At 39.4% G+C, this 26,530-nt stretch overlaps 1 protein-coding gene across 1 annotated transcript in view; it reads right to left on the minus strand.

Annotated features, from left to right (window-relative positions):
* Positions 1-4,818: 4,818 nt before the first annotated feature.
* LOC133549096 (guanine nucleotide-binding protein G(i) subunit alpha-1) overlaps positions 4,819-26,530 on the minus strand; it is a 39,348-nt gene continuing 17,636 nt past the window's right edge. Inside the window, exons 4-9 of the mRNA XM_061894230.1 lie at positions 18,006-18,163; positions 17,783-17,911; positions 15,553-15,682; positions 15,335-15,488; positions 13,859-14,051; positions 4,819-6,133 (exon numbers count right to left, since the gene is read on the minus strand). Coding sequence (XP_061750214.1) covers positions 13,861-14,051; positions 15,335-15,488; positions 15,553-15,682; positions 17,783-17,911; positions 18,006-18,163 — 762 coding nt within the window. The 3' untranslated portion in view covers positions 4,819-6,133; positions 13,859-13,860. The remainder of the gene's footprint in view (positions 6,134-13,858; positions 14,052-15,334; positions 15,489-15,552; positions 15,683-17,782; positions 17,912-18,005; positions 18,164-26,530) is intronic.

Raw genomic sequence — 26,530 nt, forward strand, 5'->3', positions numbered from 1 at the left:
CAGGAAAGAAGAGGAAGGAATTTGAAAGGTAAAAAGGTATATGTGTTTAAAAATCCTAAAATCATTTTTAAGGTTGTATTTTTTCCTCTAAAATTGTCTTTCTGAACGTTATAAGAAGCAAAGTAAAAAAATAAATGAATTTATTTAAACAAGTGAAGACCAAGTCTTTCAAATATTATCTTGGATTTTCAAATTCTATTTGAGTTTTGTCTCTCTTAGGATTAAAAATGTCAAGCAAAGCGAGACCAGCTTGATAGTAAAAAAAAAAAAAAAAAAGTTTTTTAATTTTGGCAGCTCACTGGTAAGTGATGCTATTTGAGCTATTTTTAGAACAGGCCAGCGGGCGACTCATCTGGTCCTTACGGGCGACCTGGTGCCCGCGGGCACCACCTTGGTGACCCCTGTGAGCTTCATGCCAACACTACATCTATATGTTAGCATAGCTAAGTGAGCTACATGCTTACACCACACACATAAGTTAGCACAGCTATGTAAGCAACATGCTAACACTACATGCTAACACTACACTCACATAGCATATGTACATAAGCATACCTACGTGAGGTACATGCTAACACTACACTCACATATTAGCATACCGTATTTCCTTGAATTTCCGCCGGGGCGCTAAATTAATTTAAAACCTCTTCTCACTCCTGCGCTTACCAAAGGCATGCGGTAAAAGTAAGCATGCGCTAATTATTTTTAAAACCTCTTCACTCTGGCACTTACCAAAGGTATGCAGTAAAAAATTTGACTGGACCTTAAATCCTACTGAATAGCTCTTAATCTTCTTCCGTTTATGCGATTTCAAATTGCCGGTATTGAAATCAGCCTCCTCCATTTTGAAAATGATGACAGTCGAAGTGTCACTCGTGACGTCACGAGTTTGACCAGGCGGTAATACTAAGCATGCGCTAATTATTTTGGGAAGTGAGTTTGACCCGGCAGTAATTCAAGGCAGGCGCATACTATATGCCCTGCCGCTATTCAAGGAAATACAATAAGTACATGAGCTACATGCTAACACTACACTCACATATTAACATATGTACATGAGCTACATGCTAACCCTACACTCACATATTAGTATATGTACATGAGCTACATGCTAACACAACTCTCACATATTAGCATATGTACATGCTAACACTACAGTCACATATTAGTATATGTACACGCTAACACTACAATCACATATTAGCATATGTACATGAGCTACATGCTAACACTACACTCACATATTAGCATATGTACATGAGCTACATGCTAACACTACACTCACATATTAGCACTTGTACATGAGCTACATGCTAACACAACTCTCACATATATGTACATGAGCTACATGCTAACACTACACTCACATATTAGCATATGTACATGAGCTACATGCTAACACAACTCTCACATATTAGCATATGTACATGAGCTACATGCTAACACAACTCTCACATATTAGCATATGTACATGCTAACACTACACTCACATAGCATATGTACATGAGCTACATGCTAATGAAATTCTCACATATTAGCATATGTACATGAGCTACATTCTAACACAACTCTCACATATTAGCATAAGTACATGAGCTACATGCTAACACAACTCTCACATATTAGCATATGTACATGAGCTACATGCTAAAACTACACTCACATATTAGCATATGTACATGAGCTACATGCTAACACTACACTCACATATTAACATATGTACATGAGCTACATGCTAACACAACTCTCACATATTAGCATATGTACATGAGCTACATGCTAACACTACACTCACATATTAGCATATGTACATGAGCTACATGCTAACACAACTCACATATTAGCATATGTACATTAGCTACATGCTAACACAACTCTCACATATTAGCATCTGCTTCTTCTCTCAAAGGTGCGGCAATTACATGAAAAATGTTAACAAATCTGCATGACCTTACCTGTAAATTAAGTTGGCTTCAATCTACAATCATTTAAAATGATTTATTGGTTTAAAAGGGTTTGTTATACTTTCAGAATATATAGTTTTTGGTACCTGCAGAAAAGCAGCCCGTTTTTACGTGATGCGTTTGTAATTATTATTACATTGACGTCACAGTGGCCAAAAAATGAGAAATATACTTGCCTGGTTTTTTGATGAACACGTACGCCTACTGTGCTACTGTTGCTCATGATGGTGGAACGCAGGTGTTTTCTCAGGTGCAACTTGGTGAAAGACGTTAGAGAAGCGCAGCTCGTCGTAAATCCTAGTTTCTTCCCAAAGTCGTGTTGTTTATGTTTCACAATGATTCAAATGTTCAATGGCAAAATATAAACAGTAAAAATGTCTGTTGTGATGTCACTTCCTGGTTCCATGATCCGCCCAATCTTGCCTCTGATTGGCCTGTCCAATGGTGACTCATCATAATAAACCAACCAATCATGGATGTTCTTATAAGTAAACCAACCAATTATCATTGATTTTTCCCGTGGAGTTGCTTCGCTATGTAGTTTCCGTTTTTAAGTTCATAATTTTTAATAGAAAATTATATATTTTCAAGTATTCTTTCTTAATCTATAGTCATGTTTAAAGCAGCTAGTATTTTTCCATATAGTGTGTCTTCTCGTGACCTTCTTGCTTTCATCTTATGTCCGCTAGTAAACTCTTTGTTTTGTCTTAAAGTCTCCTATTTGTCGGCTCATAGATCTGTTTTGGCCAGTTCCTTATCTGTTTTGAAGAAGCAACTGTGCTCCTTTCTGAACGAGAGGGGCTGTTCTCACTCTTTTTGTTTGGAATTAAACCTCTTCTTGCTGATGCTATTGTCGCATTGTAAGGGCTGGTCTCCTAAATCTTTCGTAAAACTTGGCCAAGTACTATTCTGTATTGGTGGTCCTCTTTACTCAACATATGTCATCCAAAAAAACTTGGGAGTGACTAGTGCGTTTTAAGACAAAAAAACATAGTTTTTACCACTGGATTATCAAAAATTGTACTCATTACGGGAAAACCGTAGTTGTTGGCAAGATTTTAACACACGTCGGTCGGAAAAAACGACGACGTGTGTTAAAATCAATGACCCGCCCTATTGGTTCTGATTGGCTGTCCCTAGTGTTTTGCACTAATCCTAACCAATCGTGACTCATCATAGTTAACAACCAACCAATCATGGATGTTCTTATACGTAAACCAACCAATCATCATAGATGTTTCCTATCGAGTTTGTTTCTGTTGCTACGCTAAGTAGCTACCATTTTTAAGTTTGTAATTTTCAATAGAAAATATGATTTTTAAGTGTTCTTTCTTAATCCATAGTCATGTTTAAAGTAGCTAGTATTTTTCCATAGAGTGTGTCTTCTCGTGACCTTTTGCTTTGATCTTATGTCCGCTCGTAAACTCTTTGTTTTGTCTTAAGGGCTCCTGTTTGTCGGCTCACAGAACCGTTTTGGCCAGTTCTGTTTTGAAGAAGCAGCTGTGCTCCTTTATGGACGAGAGTGGGTGTTTTCACTCTTTTTGTTTGGAATTAGACCTCTTCTTGCTGATGCTATTGTCGCATTATCAGGGCTGGTCTCCTAAATCTTTCGTAAAAATTGGCCAAGTACTATTCTGTATCGGTGGTCCTCTTTACTCAACATATGTCATCCAAAAGAACTTGGGAGTGACTAGTGCGTTTTAAGACAAAAAAAACATAGTTTTTACCACTGGATTATCAAAAATTGTACTCATTACGGGAAAACCGTAGTTGTTGGCAAGATTATAACACACGTTGTCGGTCGGAAAAAACGACGACGTGTGTTAAAATCAATGACCCGCCCTATCTTGCTTCTGATTGGCCTGTCCCTAGTGTTTTGCACTAGTCCTAACCAATCGTGACTCATCATAGTTAACAACCAACCAATCATGGATGTTCTTATACGTAAACCAACCAATCATCAGCGATATTTCCCGTCGAGTTTGTTTCTGTTGCTACGCTAAGTAGCTACCACTTTTAAGTTGATAATTTTCAATAGAAAATATGATTTTTAAGTGTTCTTTCTTAATCCATAGTCATGTTTAAAGCAGCTAGTATTTTCCCATGTAGTGTGTCTTCTTGTGACCTTCTTGCTTTGATCTTATGTCCACTAAGTAAACTCTTTGTTTTGTCTTAAGGGCTCCTGTTTTTCAGCTCACAGAGCTGTTTTGGCCAGTTCCTTATCTGCTTTGATGAAGCAGCCGTGCTCCATTCTGAACGAGAGGGGCTGTTCTCACTCTTTTTGTTTGGAATGAGACCTCTTCTTGCTGATGCTATTGTCGCATTATCAGTGCTGTCTCTTAAATCTTTCGTAAAACTTGGCCAAGTACTTTTCATTACTCAACATATGTCATCCAAAAGAACTTGGGAGTGACTAGTGCGTTTTAAGACAAAAAAACATAGTTTTTACCACTGGATTATCAAAAATTGTACTCATTACGGGAAAACCGTAGTTGTTGGCAAGATTTTAACACACGTCGGTCGGAAAAAACGACGACGTGTGTTAAAATCAATGACCCGCCCTATTGCTTCTGATTGGCCTGTCCCTAGTGTTTTGCACTAGTACTAACCAATCGTGACTCATCATAGTTAACAACCAACCAATCATGGATGTTCTTATACGTAAACCAACCGTAGTTGTTGGCAAGATTTTAACAGACACTGTAGGTCGGGAGAAACTATTAAATATTTTTACAGAGGTAAAAAGGACGGATTTCCGACTATAGACGGAAAAAAGGACATTTCTGATTTCAAGTCGAGGTACAGTGTGTAATGAGAATTCAGCAGCGGAGTCCGAGATACAACAGAACAATAGTGTTGTTGCATAAGATGCCGTGGTTTCACCACAGCATCTCTTTTATTAGCAAAATCATGGAGATTAGTCCACAGATGTCCCCATCCGATGGAAACAGAAGGCTGGGGCGGAGGAGGGGGGGATTATGGAGTAGGGGATATGTAACGTGAAACCATCACAGATCACGGCCGAGATAACGACGCACTCATCCCACATGCTCTCGGTCCCACTTCTCCGGTGGGGCATCCTCCTTTCAAAGCTTCTCTTCCGGGAGTCAAAATCGGGAATGTCGCTTGTTTTTTTTTTTTTGTCGCTCGCTTAGAAAAATACAACTTTGAAAGAGGATGAGGCGTCGTGGAGGATTAAAGTCCCTTTTGTTTTTGTGTTTTTACGTCGTGCATACCCACACGCACACATTCACAGGCTTTTGGTCTCGCTGCACACATGCAAAAAAAAAAAAAAAAAAAAGGTCAAACTCGACTCTCACGGTACGTCAGAGGGTAAATTGGCCCGGAGAGCGACTTGGTCATACTTGCGTTTGTCCGTGGAGAGGGACGGACGGACGAGGGGGGGGGACTTGTGATAAAAAAAAAAAAACATTCGGCAAAGTAATAAAAGAACCGGACTGGACCGTGGGCGTGTCGGGAGGAGTTAGATGGAAACATCTAGCACATAAACCCGACATCTAAGTCAACGTGGGGAGAAGACTGCAACTAAGGCATGCGAGGCACACGCGCCTAAAAAAAAATAGAAATCTTCCTTCGGGGGTGAAGAACAGACGGAGAAAGAATCTCCTTGTCATATTTTATATGTGTGTACACACATATATATGTATATATATATATATATGTATATATACACACACACTCGTTAAGTCAGGAAAAAACTGAGGCTATTTCATTCCTTCAAACATGTTTCCCTACTCTTCAGGGGATTAAAAAAAATATATATTTTTTAAATCCCCTGAAGAGCAAGGAAACCAGGTTTGTAGGAATGAAATAGCCTCTGTGTTTTTTCCTGACCTAACATATATCCAGCTCGACCCCGGTATTGAGTACTGTATAACGGATAAACCACAGTAACCTCGACTATATATATATATATATATATATATATATATATATACACGAAAAATTAAAAATGATAGCACATATTTTTAGAAAACGGCGAAAAATCCCCAGCCATCGACAGTTGTACAAATATCTTACACAAAATGTTTTGTCTACACTCCCGCCATTAAAACTTTTTTAGAGATGAACATAAGTTATTAATAAGACGATAAAAGTGACGTTGGTCAGCCAAGGTCCCGACGCTCCTTGTGGGTCCGCTTGGATGCCTGGGGACAACAACAACAACAACACAGTCACGGGGATGTGAGCACACTTTTAGGGGAAAAAAATGGAGGAACATTTCTATCAGCACAAAGGAATAGATTTGAAAAAAACATAGAAACAACCAAGATGACATTTCCTGCATTTCGACATATTTGACCGTTAAGATTTAGCTGTCTGTTTGACACTTACCGTATTTATCCTTGCCCTTTTGTGGGTTCTTCCGAGGATGTCGTAGTTGTAATGGTTTGTACAGTCCTTTGAGACATTTGTGATTTAGGGCTATATAAAGAAACATTGATTGATTGATTGATTTTCTGCACTATAAGGAGCACCTAAAAACCTCAAATTTTCTCAAAAGCTGACAGTGCGCCTTATAATCCGGTGCGCCTTATATATAGACCAATATCGAGCCACAACAGGGTTCGCAACTACGGTAAGCATCGGCCGACCTTGTTTTCCCCCGTAGGAGAAGAAGCGTGCGGTGCATGCTGGGATGTACTGTATGACTGCGCCAGAGGTGCGGTTTTCATTTCCATTTCTGTGTTTATGTAAAGACCCCAAAATGTCTCTTATTGAGAGACATGATGTCAGGAAGGCAGGAATTGTCACTGAACTTCTAGACAACACCAGCGACACTGACTCCATTAAAGGCCTACTGAAATGAGATTTTGTTATTTAAACGGGTATATTCTATGAGTCATACTTGATCATTTCGCGATATTGCCATATTTTTGCTGAAAGGATTTAGTAGAGACCATCCAGGATAAAGTTCGCAACTGGAGAAAAGCCTTGCCTCTACCGCAGGGGTGGGCATTACGTCGATCTCGGAGGGTGTGTCAGTCGATCTCAAGCCAGGCATTAAAAAATATACATAAAAATGAGCAATCATCAATCATACCAAGACTTCACTTTTGTCCGTTGTTTGTCATTCTCGGCACCCGAGGATCTTGTGAGATGACGCTGGCTGCTGCGAGCTCATATTTAAGAAATAAATCACTAACAGAGAAACACATTTTATTTCTAGAGACTCCGTACCTACTGTCAAAACTCCAAAGACCGACTGCACAGTTCCTGTCTTCACCATAAAAGACCTGTTTCATCCTGCCTGTGCTAACAAAATAAGAGTCTCAGAAAGCTAGCGTGCACAAGCTAGCAGGCTACGGAGTTTGATGCCAATGTATTTCTCCCCCGCCCTCAGCGACCGCTTTCTCACTTGCTTGCCCACCCGCACACTCACTGACGTCACTCACCTGCTGCCAGACATTAAAGGGCCACACACATATGCTACTCTCATAACAAAGTGTTTAAAAACGAGTATGCAAGTTGGACAAATGAGATGCCAAATCCAACCACTTTCATGTGGTATTGGACAGAAAGGAGGACTTTTTTTTTTCCTCCATTTGAAAATGCGGACGTTATCAGCACCACTGTCTGATTCCAATCAATGCAAGTCATCAGAATCAAATACACCAACTTATATTCTTGTCTTCATGAAAGAAAGGAATCTATGTGTGTTAAACATGCTTGTATTATCATTAAACACCATTAACTTGTTAACAAAAATGTCTCTTTCATAAATAAATAAATATAAATTATAAATAGGAATGAGGTAGATCTCCTCGACTTGGTCAATTGAAAAGTAGCTCGCCTGCAGAAAAAGTGTGAGCGCCCCTGCTGTACTGGAAGTCGCAGACGATGACGTCACATGTTGATGGCTCCTCATTATATTCACATTGATTTTAATGGGAGCCTGCAACAAAAACAGCTATTCGCACCGAGAAAACGACAATTTCCCCATTAATTTGAGCGAGGATGAAAGATTCGTGTTTGATGATATTGATAGCGACTCTTAGAGCCAAATACACTTTGTCTGTCAAATTGATGACGTCACTAAAGGGGTTGGCTCCAAGGCCAAGTGCCTGTCTATTTAGAGAGGAGTCAGGATCTTGCTCAGGTGTTGCTGAGTAGAGGCGCATCAGTTTTTGACTTAAACGTAGCGGTAAAGTCCTATACTATTACTGCTAATGGTTGCCAAATATAAATGAAGCTAGTTCAGACGTGTGCAGCCGGCTAATAATCGATGTCCAAAATAGTGTCCATGTTTAACAAAAATATTTAATTTCATAAAGTCACATTTATATAACACACTTTGTACAAAAACAATACACGGGAGCAAACAAATACTAGCCTGGCACAGTCAAAAACTGTTGCGCCTCTACTCAGCAACACCTGAGCAAGATCCTGACTCCTCCCTAAATAGACAGGCACCTGGCTTTGGAGCCAACCCCTTTAGTGACGTCATCAATTTGACAGACAAAGTGTATTTGGCTCTAACACACCAGCCCCTAATTGCTACTGGCGTGACAAACAGAGCAATTTAATTTGAAATAAATCAAACAAAAATAGAGCCATAATACTAAAACAAACACTCTTAGGGTTTCATGTTTCCTTTTGCAATAATGGAGTTATTTTTACTCCATGCCTTCACATAGAAGGCATATCTTGGTAACAGGTCTTTAGATGATAATCATTTTTGTTTGCAGACAAACTTTTTTCATTTGTCCACTTTTGTCGTGTGCATAATTGATGTCCAAAATTGTGTCCATGTTTAACAAAAATATTTAATTTCATAAAGTCACATTTATATAACACACTTTGTACATCAATTATTAGCCGGCTGCACACGTCTGAACTAGCTTCATTTATATTCGGCAACCAGTAGCAGTAATAGTATAGGACTTTACTTCTACAGCCACGGACTAGGGAAAAAAACAATTAAAAAAAAACAACGCAATTGCAATCCCGCTGCATTGAGACGGATTCATATGTTTTTAGACACATTTACTAGGATAATTCAGGGAAATCCCTTATCTTTCTATTGTGTTGCTAGTGTTTTAGTGAGTTTAACAGTACCTGACAGTCGACCGGGTGTTGACGCGCAGTGTCTCAGGGAAGTTGACGGCAGCTGTACGGGAGGCGCAAGCTCAGCTGATATCAGGTAAGTGGCGACTTTTTAACCACAATTTTCTCACCGAAACCTACTAGTTGACAAGTGGTCGGGATCCATGTCCGCTGTGATCCATAGTAAAGTTTCACCTCCGTGAATTTTAAACAAGGAATCACCATGTGTTTGTGTGGCTAAAGGCTAAAGCTTCCCAACTCCATCTTTCTACTGTGACTTCTCCAATATGAATTGAACAAATTGCAAAAGATTCAGCAACACAGATGTCCAAAATACTGTGTAATTATGCCGTTAAAGCAGACGACTTTTAGCTGTGTGTGTGTGCAGTGCTCATATTCATAACAGCCCATGACGTCTTGTGTACACGTCATCATTACACGACGTTTTCAAGACCAAACTCCCGGGAAATTTAAAATTGCTATTTAGTAAACTAAAAGGGCCGTATTGGCATGTGTTGCAATGTTAATATTTCATCATTGATATATAAACTATCAGACTGCGTGGTGGGTAGTAGTTCGGTCGGGATCCATGTTCACTTGACCGCTCTGATCCATAGTAAAGTTTCACCTCCATGAATTTTTAACAAGGAATCACCGTGTGTTTGTGTGGCTAAAGGATAAAGCTTCCCAACTCCATCTTTCTACTGTGACTTCTCCAATATTAATTGAACAAATTGCAAAAGATTCAGCCACACAGATGTCCAAAATACTGTGTAATTATGCCGTTAAAGCAGACGACTTTTAGCTGTGTGTGTGTGCAGCGCTCATATTTCCTAACAGCCCGTGACGTCATGCGTACACGTCATCATTACGCGACGTTTTCAAGACCTAACTCCTGGGAAATTTAAAATTGCTATTTAGTAAACTAAAAGGGCCGTATTGGCATGTGTTGCAATGTTAATATTTCATCATTGATATATAAGCTATCAGACTGCGTGGTGGGTAGTAGTTCGGTCGGGATCCATGTTCACTTGACCGCTGTGATCCATGGTAAAGTTTCACCTCCGGGAATTTTTAACAAGGAATCACCGTGTGTTTGTGTGGCTAAAGGCTAAAGCTTCCCAACTCCATCTTTCTACTGTGACTTCTCCAATATTAATTGAACAAATTGCAAAAGATTCAGCAACACAGATGTCCAAAATACTGTGTAATTATGCCGTTAAATCAGACGACTTTTAGCTGTGTGTGTGTGCAGCGCTCATATTCATAACAGCCCGTGACGTCACGCGTACACGTCATCATTACGCGATGTTTTCAAGAAAAAAGTCCCGGGAAATTTAAAATTGCTATTTAGTAAACTAAAAGGGCCGTATTGGCATGTGTTGCAATGTTAATATTTCATCATTGATATATAAACTATCAGACTGCGTGGTGGGTAGTAGTTCGGTCGGGATCCATGTTCACTTGACCGCTGTGATCCATAGTAAAGTTTCACCTCCGTGAATTTTCAACAAGGAATCACCGTGTGTTTGTGTGGCTAAAGGCTAAAGCTTCCCAACTCCATCTTTCTACTGTGACTTCTCCAATATTAATTGAACAAATTGCAAAAGATTCAGCAACACAGATGTCCAAAATACTGTGTAATTATGCCGTTAAAGCAGACGACTTTTAGCTGTGTGTGTGTGCAGCGCTCATATTTCCTAACAGCCCGTGACGTCTTGTGTACACGTCATCATTACACGACGTTTTCAAGACGAAACTCCTGGGAAATTTAAAATTGCTATTTAGTAAACTAAAAGGGCCGTATTGGCATGTGTTGCAATGTTAATATTTCATCATTGATATATAAACTATCGGACTGCGTGGTGGGTAGTAGTTCGGTCGGGATCCATGTTCACTTGACCGCTCTGATCCATAGTAAAGTTTCACCTCCATGAATTTTTAACAAGGAATCACCGTGTGTTTGTGTGGCTAAAGGCTAAAGCTTCCCAACTCCATCTTTCTACTGTGACTTCTCCGATATTAATTGAAAAAAATTGCAAAAGATTCAGCAACACAGATGTCCAAAATACTGTGTAATTATGCCGTTAAAGCAGACGACTTTTAGCTGTGTGTGTGTGCAGCGCTCATATTCATAACAGCCCGTGACGTCACGTGTACACATAATTACGCAACGTTTTCAAGAAAAAAGTCCCGGGAAATTTAAAATTGCAATTTAGTAAACTAAAAGGGCCGTATTGGCATGTGTTGCAATGTTAATATTTCATCATTGATATATAAACTATCAGACTGCGTGGTGGGTAGTAGTTCGGTCGGGATCCATGTTCACTTGACCGCTGTGATCCATAGTAAAGTTTCACCTCCGTGAATTTTCAACAAGGAATCACCGTGTGTTTGTGTGGCTAAAGGCTAAAGCTTCCCAACTCCATCTTTCTACTGTGACTTCTCCAATATTAATTGAACAAATTGCAAAAGATTCAGCAACACAGATGTCCAAAATACTGTGTAATTATGCCGTTAAAGCAGACGACTTTTAGCTGTGTGTGTGTGCAGCGCTCATATTCATAACAGCCCGTGACGTCACGCGTACACAAGAAAAAAGTCCCGGGAAATTTAAAATTGCAATTTAGTAAACTAAAAAGGCCGTATTGGCATGTGTTGCAATGTTAATATTTCATTATTGATACATAAGCTATCAGACTGCGTGGTGGGTAGTAGTGGGTTTCAGTAGGCCTTTAATGACGTCTTTTACGAGACGGAGCGGGCTCCATCTCGTAAAAGTCGTTGTGGTTTGTGCAGCCCTTTGAGACACTTGTGATTTAGGGCTATGTTACGTTAACATACCAGGCACCTTCTCAGTTGGTTATTTATGCCTCATATAACGTACACTTATTCAGCCTGTGGTTCACTATTCTTTATTTATTTTAAATTGCCTTTTATATGTCTATTTTTGGTGTGGGGTTTTATCAAATAAATTTCCCCATAAAATGTGACTTATACTCCAGTGCGACTTAATATGTTTTTTCCCTTCTTTATTATGCATTTTCGGCAGGTGCGACTTATACTCCAGAGCGACTTATACTCCGAAAAATACGCTAATAATAATAGTATGGACTAGATACACAATTGTACTTGTTTACATTGTGACAACGGTGAGCTACGGTGTGTAGTGAAGCATGTTTAGCTATTCCACGTCCTGCAGTGATAATGATACTTGTAAAAAATGTCCTTTTAATTGTCGCCACGGAGGCCAGGATTAGTGATTTAGAAGTAGCTAAAACACTGCCGACTGCGGCTGGTTGTTAGCTGCTAGCCATGTATAACCTCTTAATGCCCAAGCTGTTTTATTTACATGCTTTTTTTTATTTATCTTTGCTATTTGGGCTTATTGGACCCTAATTAGGATAAAAACTTTTGATATGATGTACTTAGTCCATAAGTACACAACCATGTACTTCATGTTTAGTGACATGCTAATTCTTATTTTTTCACTTTTTTCCCCCCCAAATTCCATTGTATGTTATACTCTTCTGACACCACCAGATGGCAGTATAAGTGTCCACGTAAGCGGCCAAAAGACCCCAATTCAGTAGTGTACACAATTTTGGAAATAAGAGCTAAAAAAGGTGCTGTGTTTCCGTGTTATAGCTTCACATTTAGCGTCGTTTTTTAGGTCAAAATGCGTCCGTTCTCCTTTTTCTGTCTAGCCGAAAATGCATAATAAAGAAGGACAAAAACATATATAAGTCGCACTGGAGTATAAGTCGCATTTTTGGGGGAAATGTATTTGATAAAATCCAACACCAAGAATAGACATTTGAAAGGCATTTTAAAATAAATAAAGAATAGTAAACAACAGGCTGAATAAGTGTACGTTATATGAGGCATAAATAACCAACTGAGAAGGTGCCTGGTATGTTAACGTAACATATTATGGTAAGAGTCATTCAAATAACTATAACATATAGAACATGCTCTACATTCACCAAACAATCTGTCACTCCTAATCGATAAATCCCATGAAATCTTCATCCTTGATGTTGCTTCTAAACAAGGTATGCGCCGCTTCCTCTTGTCGTTTTCTGCTGCATATTTCACTACGTCCATCTTGTAATCTGCAGTACATGATTTCCTTTTCGGTGCCATTTTTGTTCAGCCCTTCTCAGTTTTTATAAGTTACCGCCAACGTTGAAATGATCCATTTTAATAGCTACGGCAGTAGCATATAGCAGTTGGCATCCCATGACCCACAATGCACTTCTGCCATGACCCTCCCCCGCCGAATTCTTATTGGTTGACGTGTGTGTGACGGTTGCTGACATTTTCTCCATCTCTTCCGTGAATGAGATAAATAATATTATTTAATATTTTAAGGTAATGTGTTAACAATTTCACACATACGTCGCTCCGGAGTATATGTCGCACCCCTGGCCAAACTATGAAAAAAACTGCGATTTATAATCCGAAAAATACAGTACTCTGTGCGCGCGCTGCCGAACACGCTCCTCTGCTCGTAAAACCAGCAATGTCATGACTTGACGACGCGCCCTTTAAATATATATATTTTTTTTAATTAGGGAAACGGTACTTTTTAAAAAGAGTATAGTACTGTTTTTGATCCATTCGTACAGCAATACTATAAGATTACCGATACACTGTACGAACCTAATTGTTACATTCAGATGTGGGCATTATTGTAAACGTTGTTACCTATATATATGTATTTATTGGAAGAATGCGATTCAACATGGAGCCCAGATAGAAATGAATAGTCAAACATAATGTCGTGCATAAAGTGGATGAACAAAACAATGTTCAGTGGTCACCTTTAGAAAAGGCCGCAGTCCTTCAGGTTGTTTTTGATGATGACGTCGGTGACGGCGTCGAACACGAACTGCACATTCTTGGTGTCGGTGGCGCAGGTGAAGTGGGTGTAGATCTCCTTGGTGTCCTTCCTCTTGTTCAGGTCTTCAAACTGACACTGAATGTAGGCGGCCGCCTCTTCGTAGGTGTTGGATCCTGCAAGCGTCGAGAAGTCGGCAAAATGCATCGAAGACACAAAAGGACATTTCATATTGGGATTTTGATCAACGTGTGGGACAGTGAGATGTCCCACATTTTATCGTCATCGTCTAAGCAGGGGTCACCAACGCGGTGGCCGCGGGCACCAGGTCGCCCGTAAGGACCAGACGAGTCGCCCGCTGGCCTGTTGAAAAAATAGCTCAAATAGCAGCACCTACCAGTGAGCTGCCTCTATTTTTTAAATTTTATTTATTTACTAGCAAGCTGGTCTCGCTTTGGTCAACATTTTTAATTCTAAGAGAGACAAAACTCAAATAGAATTTGAAAATCCCAAAAAATATTTTAAAGACTTGGTCTTCACTTGTTGAAATAAATTAATTTATTTTTTTACTTTGCTTCTTATAACTTTCAGAAAGACAATTTTAGAGAAAAAATACAACCTTAAAAATGATTTTAGGATTTTTAAACACATATACCTTTTTACCTTTTAATTCCTTCCTCTTTTTTCCTGACAATTTAAATCAATGATCAAAATGTTTTTATTTTTTTATTGTAAAGAATAATAAATACATTTTTAATTTAATTCTTCATTTTAGCTACTGTTTTTTTGACAAAGAATATTTGTGAAATATTTCTTCAAACGTATTATGATTAAAATACAAAAAAATATTCTGGCAAATCTAGAAAGTCTGTAGAATCAAATTTAAATCTTATTTCAAAGTCTTTGGAATTTCTTTTTAAATTTTTGTTCTGGAAAATCTAGAAGAAATAATGATTTGTCTTTGTTAGAAATATAGGTTGGTCCAATTTGCTATATATTATAAAAAAGTGCAGATCGCATTTTAACCTATTTGAAACATATCATCAAAATTCTAAAATAATCTTTATCAGGAAAAAATACCAATGATGTTCCATAAATTATTTTTTAAATTTTTTCAAAAAGATTGAAATTAGCTACTTTTTCTCTTCTTTTTTTTGGTAGAATTTTAAATTTTAAAGAGTCGAAATTGAAGATAAACTATGTTTCAAAATTTAATTTTCATTCTTTTCGTGTTTTCTCCTCTTTTAAACCGTTCAATTAAGTGTTTTTTCTTCATTTATTTTCTACAAAAAACCTTCCGTAAAAGGAAAAAAAATGTACGACGGAATGAAGGACAGAAATACAATTTATTTAAGTGTGTATCAAACTGGTAGCCCTTCGACTTAATCAGTACCCAAGAATAGCTCCTGGTTTCAAAAAGGTTGGTGACCCCTGGTCTATAGCCATTTCTTGGTCTTACCTGCATATTCTGGGTAGCAGATGGTGAGGGGGCTCTTCTTGATCTTCTCCTCAAAGAGGTCCTTCTTGTTGAGGAAGAGGATGATGGAGGTGTCTGTGAACCACTTGTTGTTGCAGATGGAATCAAACAGCTTCATGCTCTCGTGCATTCGGTTCTGAAAAAGGGAGCACACGTTTGTCGGAAACCGGAGAAGACGCTGACGACGGCGGCCTTCTCACCATCTCCTCGTCCTCGGCCAACACCAGGTCGTAGTCGCTGAGAGCCACGCAGAAGATGATGGCGGTGACGCCCTCGAAGCAGTGGATCCACTTCTTCCTCTCGGACCTCTGGCCACCCACGTCAAACATTCTGGGGGAAATCAGCGTTTTCGCTCATTAATGTCACATGGGTTGCACTGTCCGTGGGGTGCGGAAGCCTCTAAAACACAGGTAATAAACTCAAGGCCTGGATTCATTTTATTTGGCCATGGAAATAATATGCATCTATCAAGTACTGTAACTTTTCGGACTAAATGTATTCTTTCTTTCTGATTTGGGTGAAAAGAAATGTATGTACCGGTACTCCATGTACCCGGACATTATGTTAATTTGAACATTGTCTAATTATTAGGGGTGTAACGGTACATGTATTTGTATTGAACCGTTTCGGCACGGGGGTTTCGGTTCGGTTCGGTGTTGTATCGAACGAGTTTCCACACGGACATTTTAGGTAGCGTAGCGCACCGCACGTTGTGTAAACAATGTAGAGCGAGGCTCAACACACGGCATGCTAGCAGTGACCGGGCTAGGACAACATGCAAAAGCCAGAGCTGGAAGACCCTCCTGCCTTGTAAAGATCTCCCGTTTGGGAACACTTTGGCTGCACGGTCCAACAGAACAATGGAGGACGGAGGTTTGCCGACATTGTTCAGCAGCAGTAGGGTATGCTTCTGCCAACACGTCAAACATGCTAACCCCTTTGAAGCGTCACCACCGGATTCAAGCAGCCTCGCGTCGGCGAGTCACAGGGCTGAAGCAATAACAAGTGTTTTTATAGCAGCAGATTTAAGACCATCCATCCATCCATTTTCTACCGCTTGTCCCGCTCGTGGTTGCAGGGGCTTGCTGTATTGCATTAAAAACTAGATTTTGACCCACTTCTATGGTGGAAGAACAATAAGCCTATACATCCTATTACTGCCAAGTTAGCCAGGCTGGCATTCAGTGGTTAATTGTACGGAATAGGTACTGTACAATCTACTAATACAAGTCTCAATCAATCAATCAATCAATCAATCACAAAAAGCATTTTATATGTGAAAAGGTTTTGTTAAGAAACCATTCTGAGCCTTATCTTATTTAATTATTATTTTATATATGTTAACCACATTAACCTTGGCAATTGACCCTGTGTGTATATGTATGTTATGCCATTGTTTACAAATTTGGTAAATAAAGAACCAAAAAATTTATATTTTGTTGTTTTCTTACTGTACCGAAAATGAACCGAACCGCGACCTCTAACCGAGGTACGTACCGAACCGAAATTTTTGTGTACCGTTACACCCCTACTAATTATGCAAAAATATATAATCATCCATCCATCCATCTTCTTACGCTTATACGAGGTTGGGTCGCGGGGGCAGCTGCCTAAGCCCAGACTTCCCTCTACCCAGCCGCTTCGTCCAACTCTTCCCGGGGGATCCCGAGGCGTTCCCATAGTCTTCCCAACGTGTCCTGGGTCTTCCCCGTGGCCTCCTACCGGTCGGACGTGCCCGAAACACCTCCCTAGGGAGGCGTTCGGGTGGCATCCTCACCAGATGCCCGAACCACATCATCTGGCTCCTCTCCATGTGGAGGAGCAGCGGCTTTACTTTGAGCTCCCCCCGGATGACAGAGCATCTCACCCTATCTCTAAAGGGAGAGAGCCGCCACCCGGCGGAGGAAACTCATTTCGGCCGCTTGTACCCGTGATCTTGTCCTTTCGGTCGTAACCCACAGCTCATGACCATAGGTGAGGATGAGAACGTAGATCGACTGGTAAATTGAGAGCTTTGCCTTCCGGCTCAGCTCCCTCTTCACTACGACAGATCGATACAGCGTCCGCATTACTGAAGTGATAGATATATATATAGATTTTAGGCCATATTGCTCATGCCTAATCGTAATCTACAATTAATATAATTTTCTAAATATGCAATAGGCCAATAAAAGCTGAGCTGCGCAACAAAAATGGTCCCAGGCCTCATTGCGCACATCTTTTTTTTATCATTAGAGCAATCAAAAAAACGTCCAAATTGATCCTAAGGGACTTGTTTCCTGCAAGATCATTAAAGATAGTATGATGGATGTATTTAAGTGTGGTGTTATGGTATTAGTACAAAATGTAAACAAACTCAAGATGGCTGCGATGTTGCTGTGTGTACCGCTCACAACCACTAGGGGGCAGAAGCAGGCATGTTGAACTGACTTGAAGTGCAGATCCTTGAAGGTGAAGTGTGTCTCCACGATGCCGGTCGTCTTCACTCTGGTCCTCAGCACGTCCTGCTGGGTGGGCACATAAGTGCTGTGCGATATCCTGTCCAAGTCATTCAAATAGCTTTCAGGGAAGAGAGAAACAAGAATTAAAAACAAATGGCGAAATGGAGGGGAAAGTTGAAAAGCAGCCACACCCTCTCTCCCTCCTAACTCACTATGCTGCCGAGTCGTTGAGTTGATACTCTCGGGAGCGGCTGAAGCACGCTTGGACTCCTCCGTCCTTCCACAGCCGCTGGATGACCCCGGCCAGCTCGCCGGTCATGAAGCCCTCCTCGGCCGAGCCGGCCAACACAAACAGCTGCCGAGCGTCATCCTGAAAGGGCAGATTTCTCATTTAGGATGTGGTAAATTGGCGAAAAGCAACATGCGCGCCATGCAAACAAAACAAAACAACACTTGTGAGGATAACAATGGAAAAAAAGTGCAAGTCATGACTAAGAAGTGAATGAAAAACAGCACGTTTTGGTATCGCTCGTGACACCACAGGGCTTATGGGTGACATTTGTGTGCAGTGTGAACAGTTGCAAGAAAAAGTATGTGAACCCTTCGGGATTACTTGGATTTCTGCATAAATCGGTGATAAAATTGTCTTCTGCTCTTCGACAAAGTCACAACAACAGACAAACAACGTCTGCTTAAACCAGGGGTCGGCAACCCAAAATGTTGAAAGAGCCACATTGGACCAAACATACAAAAAATTAAGTCTGTCAAGAGTCGCAAGAAAATAAAAGTCTTATATAAGTGTTGTAATGAAGGCAACACGTGATGTAAGTGTCTATATTAGCTATATTAGCCTACTAACAAAATAAATGTAAAAGTCTTTAACAAGTGTTATAATGAAGGCAACACATGATGTAGGTGTCTATATTAGCCTACTATCAAAATGACTTTAAAAGTCTTATATAAGTGTTACGAGGACAACACTCGATGCAAGTGTCTATATCAGCCTACTATAAAAATTACTTTAAAAGTCTTATATAAGTGTTATAATGAAGGCAACACATGATGTGTCTATATTAGCCTACTATTAAAATTACTGTAAAAGTCTTATATAAGTGTTATAATGAGGACAACACATGAGGCAAGTGTCTATATTAGCCTGCTATCAAAATGACTTTAAGTCTTATATAAGTGTTATACTGAAGGTAGCACAGGATGTAAGTCTCTATATTAGCTACAATAGCCTCCTATCAAAATGACTTTAAAAGTCTTAAACAAGTGTTATAATGAAGGCAACACATGAAGTAAGTGTCTATATTAGCCTGCTATCAAAATGACTTTAAGTCTTATATAAGTGTTATACTGAAGGTAGCACAGGATGTAAGTCTCTATATTAACTATAAAAGCCTACTATCAAAATGACTTTAAAAGTCTTATATAAGTCTTATAATGAAGACGTGTGTCTATATTAGCGTACTATCAAAATGACTTTAAAAGTCTTAAACTAGTGTTATAATGAAGGCAACACATGAAGTAAGTGTCTATATTAGTTATAATAGCCTACTATCAAAATGACTTTAAAAGTCTTATAGAAGTGTTATAATGAAGACAACATGTGTTTATATTAGCTATATAAGCCTACGATCAAAATGACTTTAAAAGTCTTAAACAAGTGTAATAATGAAGGCAACACTTGATGTAAGTGTTTATATCAGCTACATTAGCCTACTATCAAAATTACTTTAAAAGTCTTATATTAGTGTTACAACGAAGACAACACATGATGTAAGTGTCTATATTAGCTATATAAGCCTACTATCAAAATTACTTTAAAAGTTTTATAAGTGTTATACTGAAGGCAACACCTGTCTATATTAGCCTACTATCAAAATGACTTTAAAAGTCTTAAACAAGTGTTATAATGAAGGCAACACATGATGTAAGTGTCTTTATTAGCCTACTATCAAAATGACTTTAAAAGTTTTATATAAGTGTTAAAATGAAAACAACATGTGTCTATATTAGCTATATTAGCGTACTATCAAAATGACTTTAAGTCTTAAACAAGTGTTATAATGAAGGCAACACATGATGTGTTTACTGTATATCAGCTACATTAGCCTACTATCAAAATGACTTTAAAAAAGTCTTATATAAGTGTTCTTATGTACCCCGCCTTCCGCCCTATTGTAGCTGAGATAGGCGCCAGCGCCCCCCGCGACCCCATAAGGAAATAAGCGGTAGGAAATGGATGGATGGATGGATGAAGACTACACATGATGTAAGTGTTTATGTAAGCTATATTAACCTACTATCAAAATGACTATAAAAGTCTTATACAAGTGTTATAATGAAGACAACACATGATTTAAGTGTCTATATTAGCTACATTAGCTTACTATCCAAGGCTGAAGCAAATCTTTGTTGATAGAAACGTTGTATTTTAATTTTTATGCCACACATTTTTGCAACATTGGAAATTATTAATAAAATGGTGGCTTCTCACAGAATGAGATAACGTCTGGAAATTACTGGCTTTTAATGGCCAAAAGGTATATATGTGTGTGTGTCCAAGTTAAAAAACACTTAAATACACAAGTAAAGGAAATTAAATGTGAAATATACCTACAATGAGCTATAATGACGCAATATGTACACACAGCTGGTCTAAATAGCATGTTAGCATCGATTGACCAAATACGCCTGATAAGCACTCCAGAAAATCAATAAAATAAACAAAGCTCACCTTTGTGCATTCACGCACAGTATAAAACGTTTGGTGAACAAAATGAGACAGAGAAGGGGTGGCATGAAAAACGTCTTTCTGTGGCGGCCGAGAAAGTTGTACATGTAAACAATCTACGATGCGTTCAAAGAACGCTGAAATTAGTAGGACAAAACCGTGGGTGCCAAATACGCTGTATAACAAGCAGTGGGATTTATAACAAATGGGAATGTTTGTGTCATGTTTGTTCTCCTACAGAAAATATTTTGAAACAAAAAAAATGTCTTAAACTTTTTCCATTTTCACACATCTCTGAAAGACATGCACTAGTGCGGCGCTAAACAGCCGCATTCGGCTTTAGAGCTGCGGGTTGTTGACCCCCGGCTTTAAAGGGGAACATTATCAGCAGACCTATGTAAGCGTCAATATATACCTTGATGGTGCAGAAAAAAAGACCATTTATTATTTTAACCGAATTCCGAACTCTAAATGGGTGAATTTTGACGAATTAAACGCCTTTCTGTTTATCGCGCTGGAGGCGATGACGTCAAAATGTGACGTCGCCGAGGTAACACACCCGCCATTTTCATTTTCAACACATTACAAACACCGGGTCACAGCTCTGTTATTTTACGTTTTTTTACTATTTTTTGGAACCTTGGAGACATCATGCCTCGTCGGTGTGTTGTTGGAGGGTGTAACAACACTGACAGGGAGGGATTCAAGTTGCACCACCGGCCCGAAGATGCGAAAGTGGCAAAAAATCTGCCGCCAGACCCCCATTGAATGTGCCGGAGTGTCTCCACATTTTACCGGCGATGCTAAGACAGACATGGCACAGAGATGCATGGATAACCTGCAGATGCATTTGCAACGATAGTCAACGAAACCACAAAGGTGAGTTTTGTTGATGTTGACTGCCAGCTAATCGATGCTAACATGCTATGCTAATCGATGCTAACATGCTATTTGCCGGCGATGCTAAGGCAGACATGGCACAGAGATGTATGGATAACCTGCAGATGCATTTGCAACGATAGTCAACGAAATCACAAAGGTGAGTTTTGTTGATGTTGACTGCCAGCTAATCGATGCTAACATGCTACGCTAATCGATGCTAACATGCGATTTACCGGCGATGCTAAGGCAGACATGGCACAGAGATGTATGGATAACCTGCAGATGCATTTGCAACGATAGTCAACGAAATCACAAAGGTGAGTTTTGTTGATGTTGACTGCCAGCTAATCGATGCTAACATGCTACGCTAACCGATGCTAACATGCTATTTACCGGCGGTGCTAAAGCCGACATGGTAAAGAGATGTATGGATAACCTGTAGATGCATTTGCAACTATATTACGTTTCCTTCCACCCACATTTAATGCGAAAAAAACACTTACCAATCGACGGATTTAAGTTGCTCCAGTGTCAAAAGATGCGGAAGTCCTGATCGTTTGGTCCGCACATTTTACCGGCGATGCTAACGCAGCTATTCGGCCATGCTATGGCTATGAATAGCGTCAATAGCTATTCGCTCAATAGCTTCACTTTCTTCTTCAATACTTTCATACTCCAACCATCCGTTTCAAAACATGCGTAATCTGTTGAAAAGCTTAAGTCGCTGAAATCTGAGTTTGAATCCGAGCTAATGTCGCTATATCTTGCTGTGCTATTCCCATTGTTTGTTTACATTGGCAGCACTGTATGACGTCACAGGGAAATGGCCAGTGTCTTCGCAGAGAGCGAAAATAAGGCACTTTAAAGCTTTATTTAGGGATATTCCGAGACCGGTAAAATTTTGAAAAAAACTTCAAAAAATACAACAAGCCACTGGGAACTGATTTTTATTGTTTTTAACCCTTCTGAAATTGTGATAATGTTCCCCTTTAACACATACTTTTTCCACCCTGCACTGTGAACGTTTACAAAGATGAAAACCTATAGTTTTTGTGCGGTATAAGTGTAAACAGACTGTTCATGTCTATTGTTGTGGCTTTGATGAAGATCAAAACACATTTTATGACCAACTTATGCAGAAACCCAAGTAATCCCAAAGGGTTCACATACTTCTTCTTGAAACTGGACACCAAATGTTTGAGATTTCATCTATACAGTGGATCCATGCAGTGATCATATGTGTAAATGTCAAACCAAATTGGGGCACCTTAAGGCCTTATTCAAACCACATTTTTTTCCAGTTTCTTTCTAGGAATTCAGGGTTTCTTCTTAATGTAACTGAACATGGCGCACCGCCATGACAAAACCATGGCCGCCACACCTTAAAAATAAGTGTTTTTACCCTAAAACATGGGTGCCCAACCTTTTTCTGCAGGCGAGCTACTTTTCACTTGACCAAGTTGAGGGGATCTACCTCATTCCTATATAGACGTTTTTGTTAACAAGGGAAAGATGTTTAATAATAACACAAGCATGTTTAACGCATATAGATTCCTTTCTTTTGGAGTATTACCTGATTCTGATGACTTGCATTGATTGGAATCAGACAGTAGTGCTGATAACGTCCACATTTTCAAATGGATGAGAAAAAAAGTGCTCCTTTCTGTCCGATACCACATGAGATTAATTGTTTTTTTGCATCCTATTTGTCTAGCTTCCATACTCGTTTTTATAAACTTTACAAGAAATACAATGGCAGTAAACTCCGTGCACGCCAGTTTTTTGAGACTCTTATTTTGTTAGCCCAGGCAAGATGAAGCAGCGCCTTTATTGTGAAGACAGGAACTGTGCAGTCGGTCTTTAGAGTTTTGACGGCAGGTACAATGCGAGAGTCTGTTGAAATGAAAAGTGTTTCTCGCCTTCCCCTCGATCAACTAGTGTTATCTCAGAAGATCTTTGGGTGCCGTGAATGTCAAGCAAATGACGAAAATGACGTCTTATTGAAGATTGATGATCACAAATTTTTAGGTCTATTTTTTTAATGCCTGGCTGGCGATCGACTGACACACCCGCTACAATCGACTGGTAGCTCGCGATCGACATAATGGGCACCCCTGCCTTAAAACTAATCAATTTAATTGAATGCATTGTACTCCTCAGAAGAAGTCAAAAGTCCTACGCTCGCTATTTTTAACTTTTATTGCAAATTTTATGATAACAGCCATTTCTAACAAGTTTTACCTCTCGTGCAGATACTTTTGTCTCTCTACTTACCCAGACACACAACAACACTTCCACATTCTCTGGCACGTACGGCGTGTTCGAGATCGCTATCATCAATAGTAAAGAATAACACAAACTTGTTTCAAATCTATGTACTGTACTGTATACATTTGCTGAGCCTTTTTAAAGAAAACCATATAGCAAATTATACAAATATGTCATTGAACCACACCCCTAACCACACCCCCACCGCCACATGTATCTTGGCAGTCTCATGGAAAACCTGGAACTACCATTATTTTCCATTAATATGAGTATTGGTCAGACCAGTGTCCTATACCAATATTTTGGTACCGGTATTGGTACCAAAATGTATTTCAGTACTTTTCTATATAAAGGGGACCACAAAAAAAATCCTTATTGTCTTTATTTTAACAAAACATCTTAGGGTACATTGAACATAAGTTTATTATTGTCCTTATATGAAATGTTGAACATACAAAACTATGTGTTTTTTAGTAGTAACTAAACAAAGGCTCCTAATAAGTCTGCTGACGCATGCAGTAACATATTGTGTCATTCAGGGACAAACTGTAAAAATGAATTATTAATCTACTAGTTCATTTACTGTTAATATCTTCTTATTTTATGTTTTATCATGTTCTATCTACACTTCTATTAAAATGTAATAATCACATATCCTTGTCTTCTTTGATACCTTACATTAGATGTGGATGATACCACACATTTAGGTATCGATCGGATACAGAGTAGTTACAGGATCATACATTGGTCATATTCAAAGTCCTCATGTGTCCGGGACGTATTTACCGAGTTTATTAACATAATATAAATGAAAAATAAAAAAAAATAAGATTTTGTGATGGTAAAAAAATATCGATGTAATCACAGTAGTATCGGGCGCGGCCACCGCTGCTGCTGACTGCTCCCCTCCCCTCCCAGGCGGGTGATCAAGAGTGATGGGTCAAATGCAGAGAATAATTTCATTGGTACTTTCACTTTAACTAGATAGCTCCTGTACTTCTCCCTTCCAAAGGCAAAACCTAGTAACTCACTTCTAGCTGATTTTGAGGAAACAAAGGAAAACCAATCTATCTTGATGCTGTCTTACAAAGATCTACAAAGTCATCAAACGTATAGATGTTTTCTTGAGCTTTCATTTTCTTGCTGATTGAGCCATGGATTGAATCTGCTCTCATGAACGTGTGCCCTTTCTCCAGATATTTTATCACAATCTCGAGTGGGCCCCATTCTGCGTTTGCACATTGGGCAAGAGCCGTGTACAGCGTCCAGTTTTTATTTTGACCTCCACAGTTATCTACCAAAAAGAGTATGCAAGGGGAAGAATCGAGAACAATACATTTAAAAGGTGCTTGCAAAGTCCTGGGCCAATCTTCCAAATATCAACCTCGTGCCATAATATCACATAATCAGGTTGACCGTCGGCCCCCATTCGTGCAAATCTCTCATTAAAGACAACAAGGTGACTGACAAAGAAGCTTTGATTGGTCCCTTGAGATACTAGGTTTTTCTGTTGTATCTACGCGGTTATGTGGTAGTTGCTAGGTCCTGCCATGCGCGTAACGGCTTACTTACGGAACAAATTACAATATCGCATACACTAATGTAAAGCATATCACCTAGGAACTCCAAAATTATTATCAGCTCAGTTTTGACCAAAATTGAATTACTGGGTTTTGCCTTTGGACGGGAGACTTGATATCATTACAGTGGATGTTAGGTGTAGATCCACCAAATGGCGTTTGTTTATATTGTAGCGTCCCGGAAAAATTGGTGCTGCAGGGAATTCTGGGAATTTGTTGTGTAGTGTTTATTTTGTATTGCGGCGCAAAGATATGCTTGTCATCGTCGTTTAGTGTGGTTTCACTATACGGCACAGGTTTATGACAGTGTTGGCCTTGTGCATACGACCACCCTTAGTGTGACATGTATGGCTGTTGAGTAAGTATGCCCTTTATTCACTTTTGTGAGGTGAGTCCAATGTCATGATAGTCATCTCACTGGTTGATAGTAGGACTTCGCTATCTGTAGCGATACATTAACAAATCCGATAGTATGATTACGGTGTGTAATGAAGCATGAGTACCTACCACTCGTCCGTCAATGCTTGGAACAAATAAAATTATATTTGTCGCCATGGAGACAAAGATTAGCGTTTAAGAAGTACCGTATTTCCTTGAATTGTGCCTGCCTAGAATTACTGCCGGGTCAAACTCGTTTTGCAAAATAATTAGCACATGCTTAGCATTACCGCCGGCTCAGGATTAACGCCGGGTCAAACTCGTTTTGCAAAATATTATTTTTATTAGCGTATGTCTAGAATTTCCGCCGGGTCAAACTCGTCACGTCACGAGTGACACTTCGTCTGTCATCATTTTCCAAGTGGAGGCGGCTGACTTCAATTTTTGAAATCGCATAAAGGTAAGATTAATAGCTATTCAGTAGCATTTAAGGTCCAAGCTATTGAATATGCTAAAAAGAACAGTAAGCAGCAATGTTTGATTAATATACCGTAGCTGCGTGTGTCAAATATGAGTCATTAAATGACTCCCGCCTCCTGTTGGTAGAGGGCGCTAGTGATCCTTCTTGCGACTACTTGGCTGCAGAAGAAGTGACAACAAGCAGCAAGAGTGAGCAGCGATCGTTTCTTTTTTCCTCTCGCTTGCACTTTTAACATGGAGGATTACAAATCTAAAATAAAACACTTTTCTAAACTGGACTTTCAATCGAAGCAGGAGGTCACAAAGGAAGATCTCCATCGAGACATTTAAAACTGAAGAAAGATAAGGAAGACTTCTATAAACAAGTTATCGATGCTGCGCATGGACTTCATTTATAAGTAAAGGTTAG

This window comes from Nerophis ophidion, linkage group LG03, assembly GCF_033978795.1.
Source record: "Nerophis ophidion isolate RoL-2023_Sa linkage group LG03, RoL_Noph_v1.0, whole genome shotgun sequence".
In the NCBI taxonomy this organism is placed as follows: domain Eukaryota; kingdom Metazoa; phylum Chordata; class Actinopteri; order Syngnathiformes; family Syngnathidae; genus Nerophis; species Nerophis ophidion.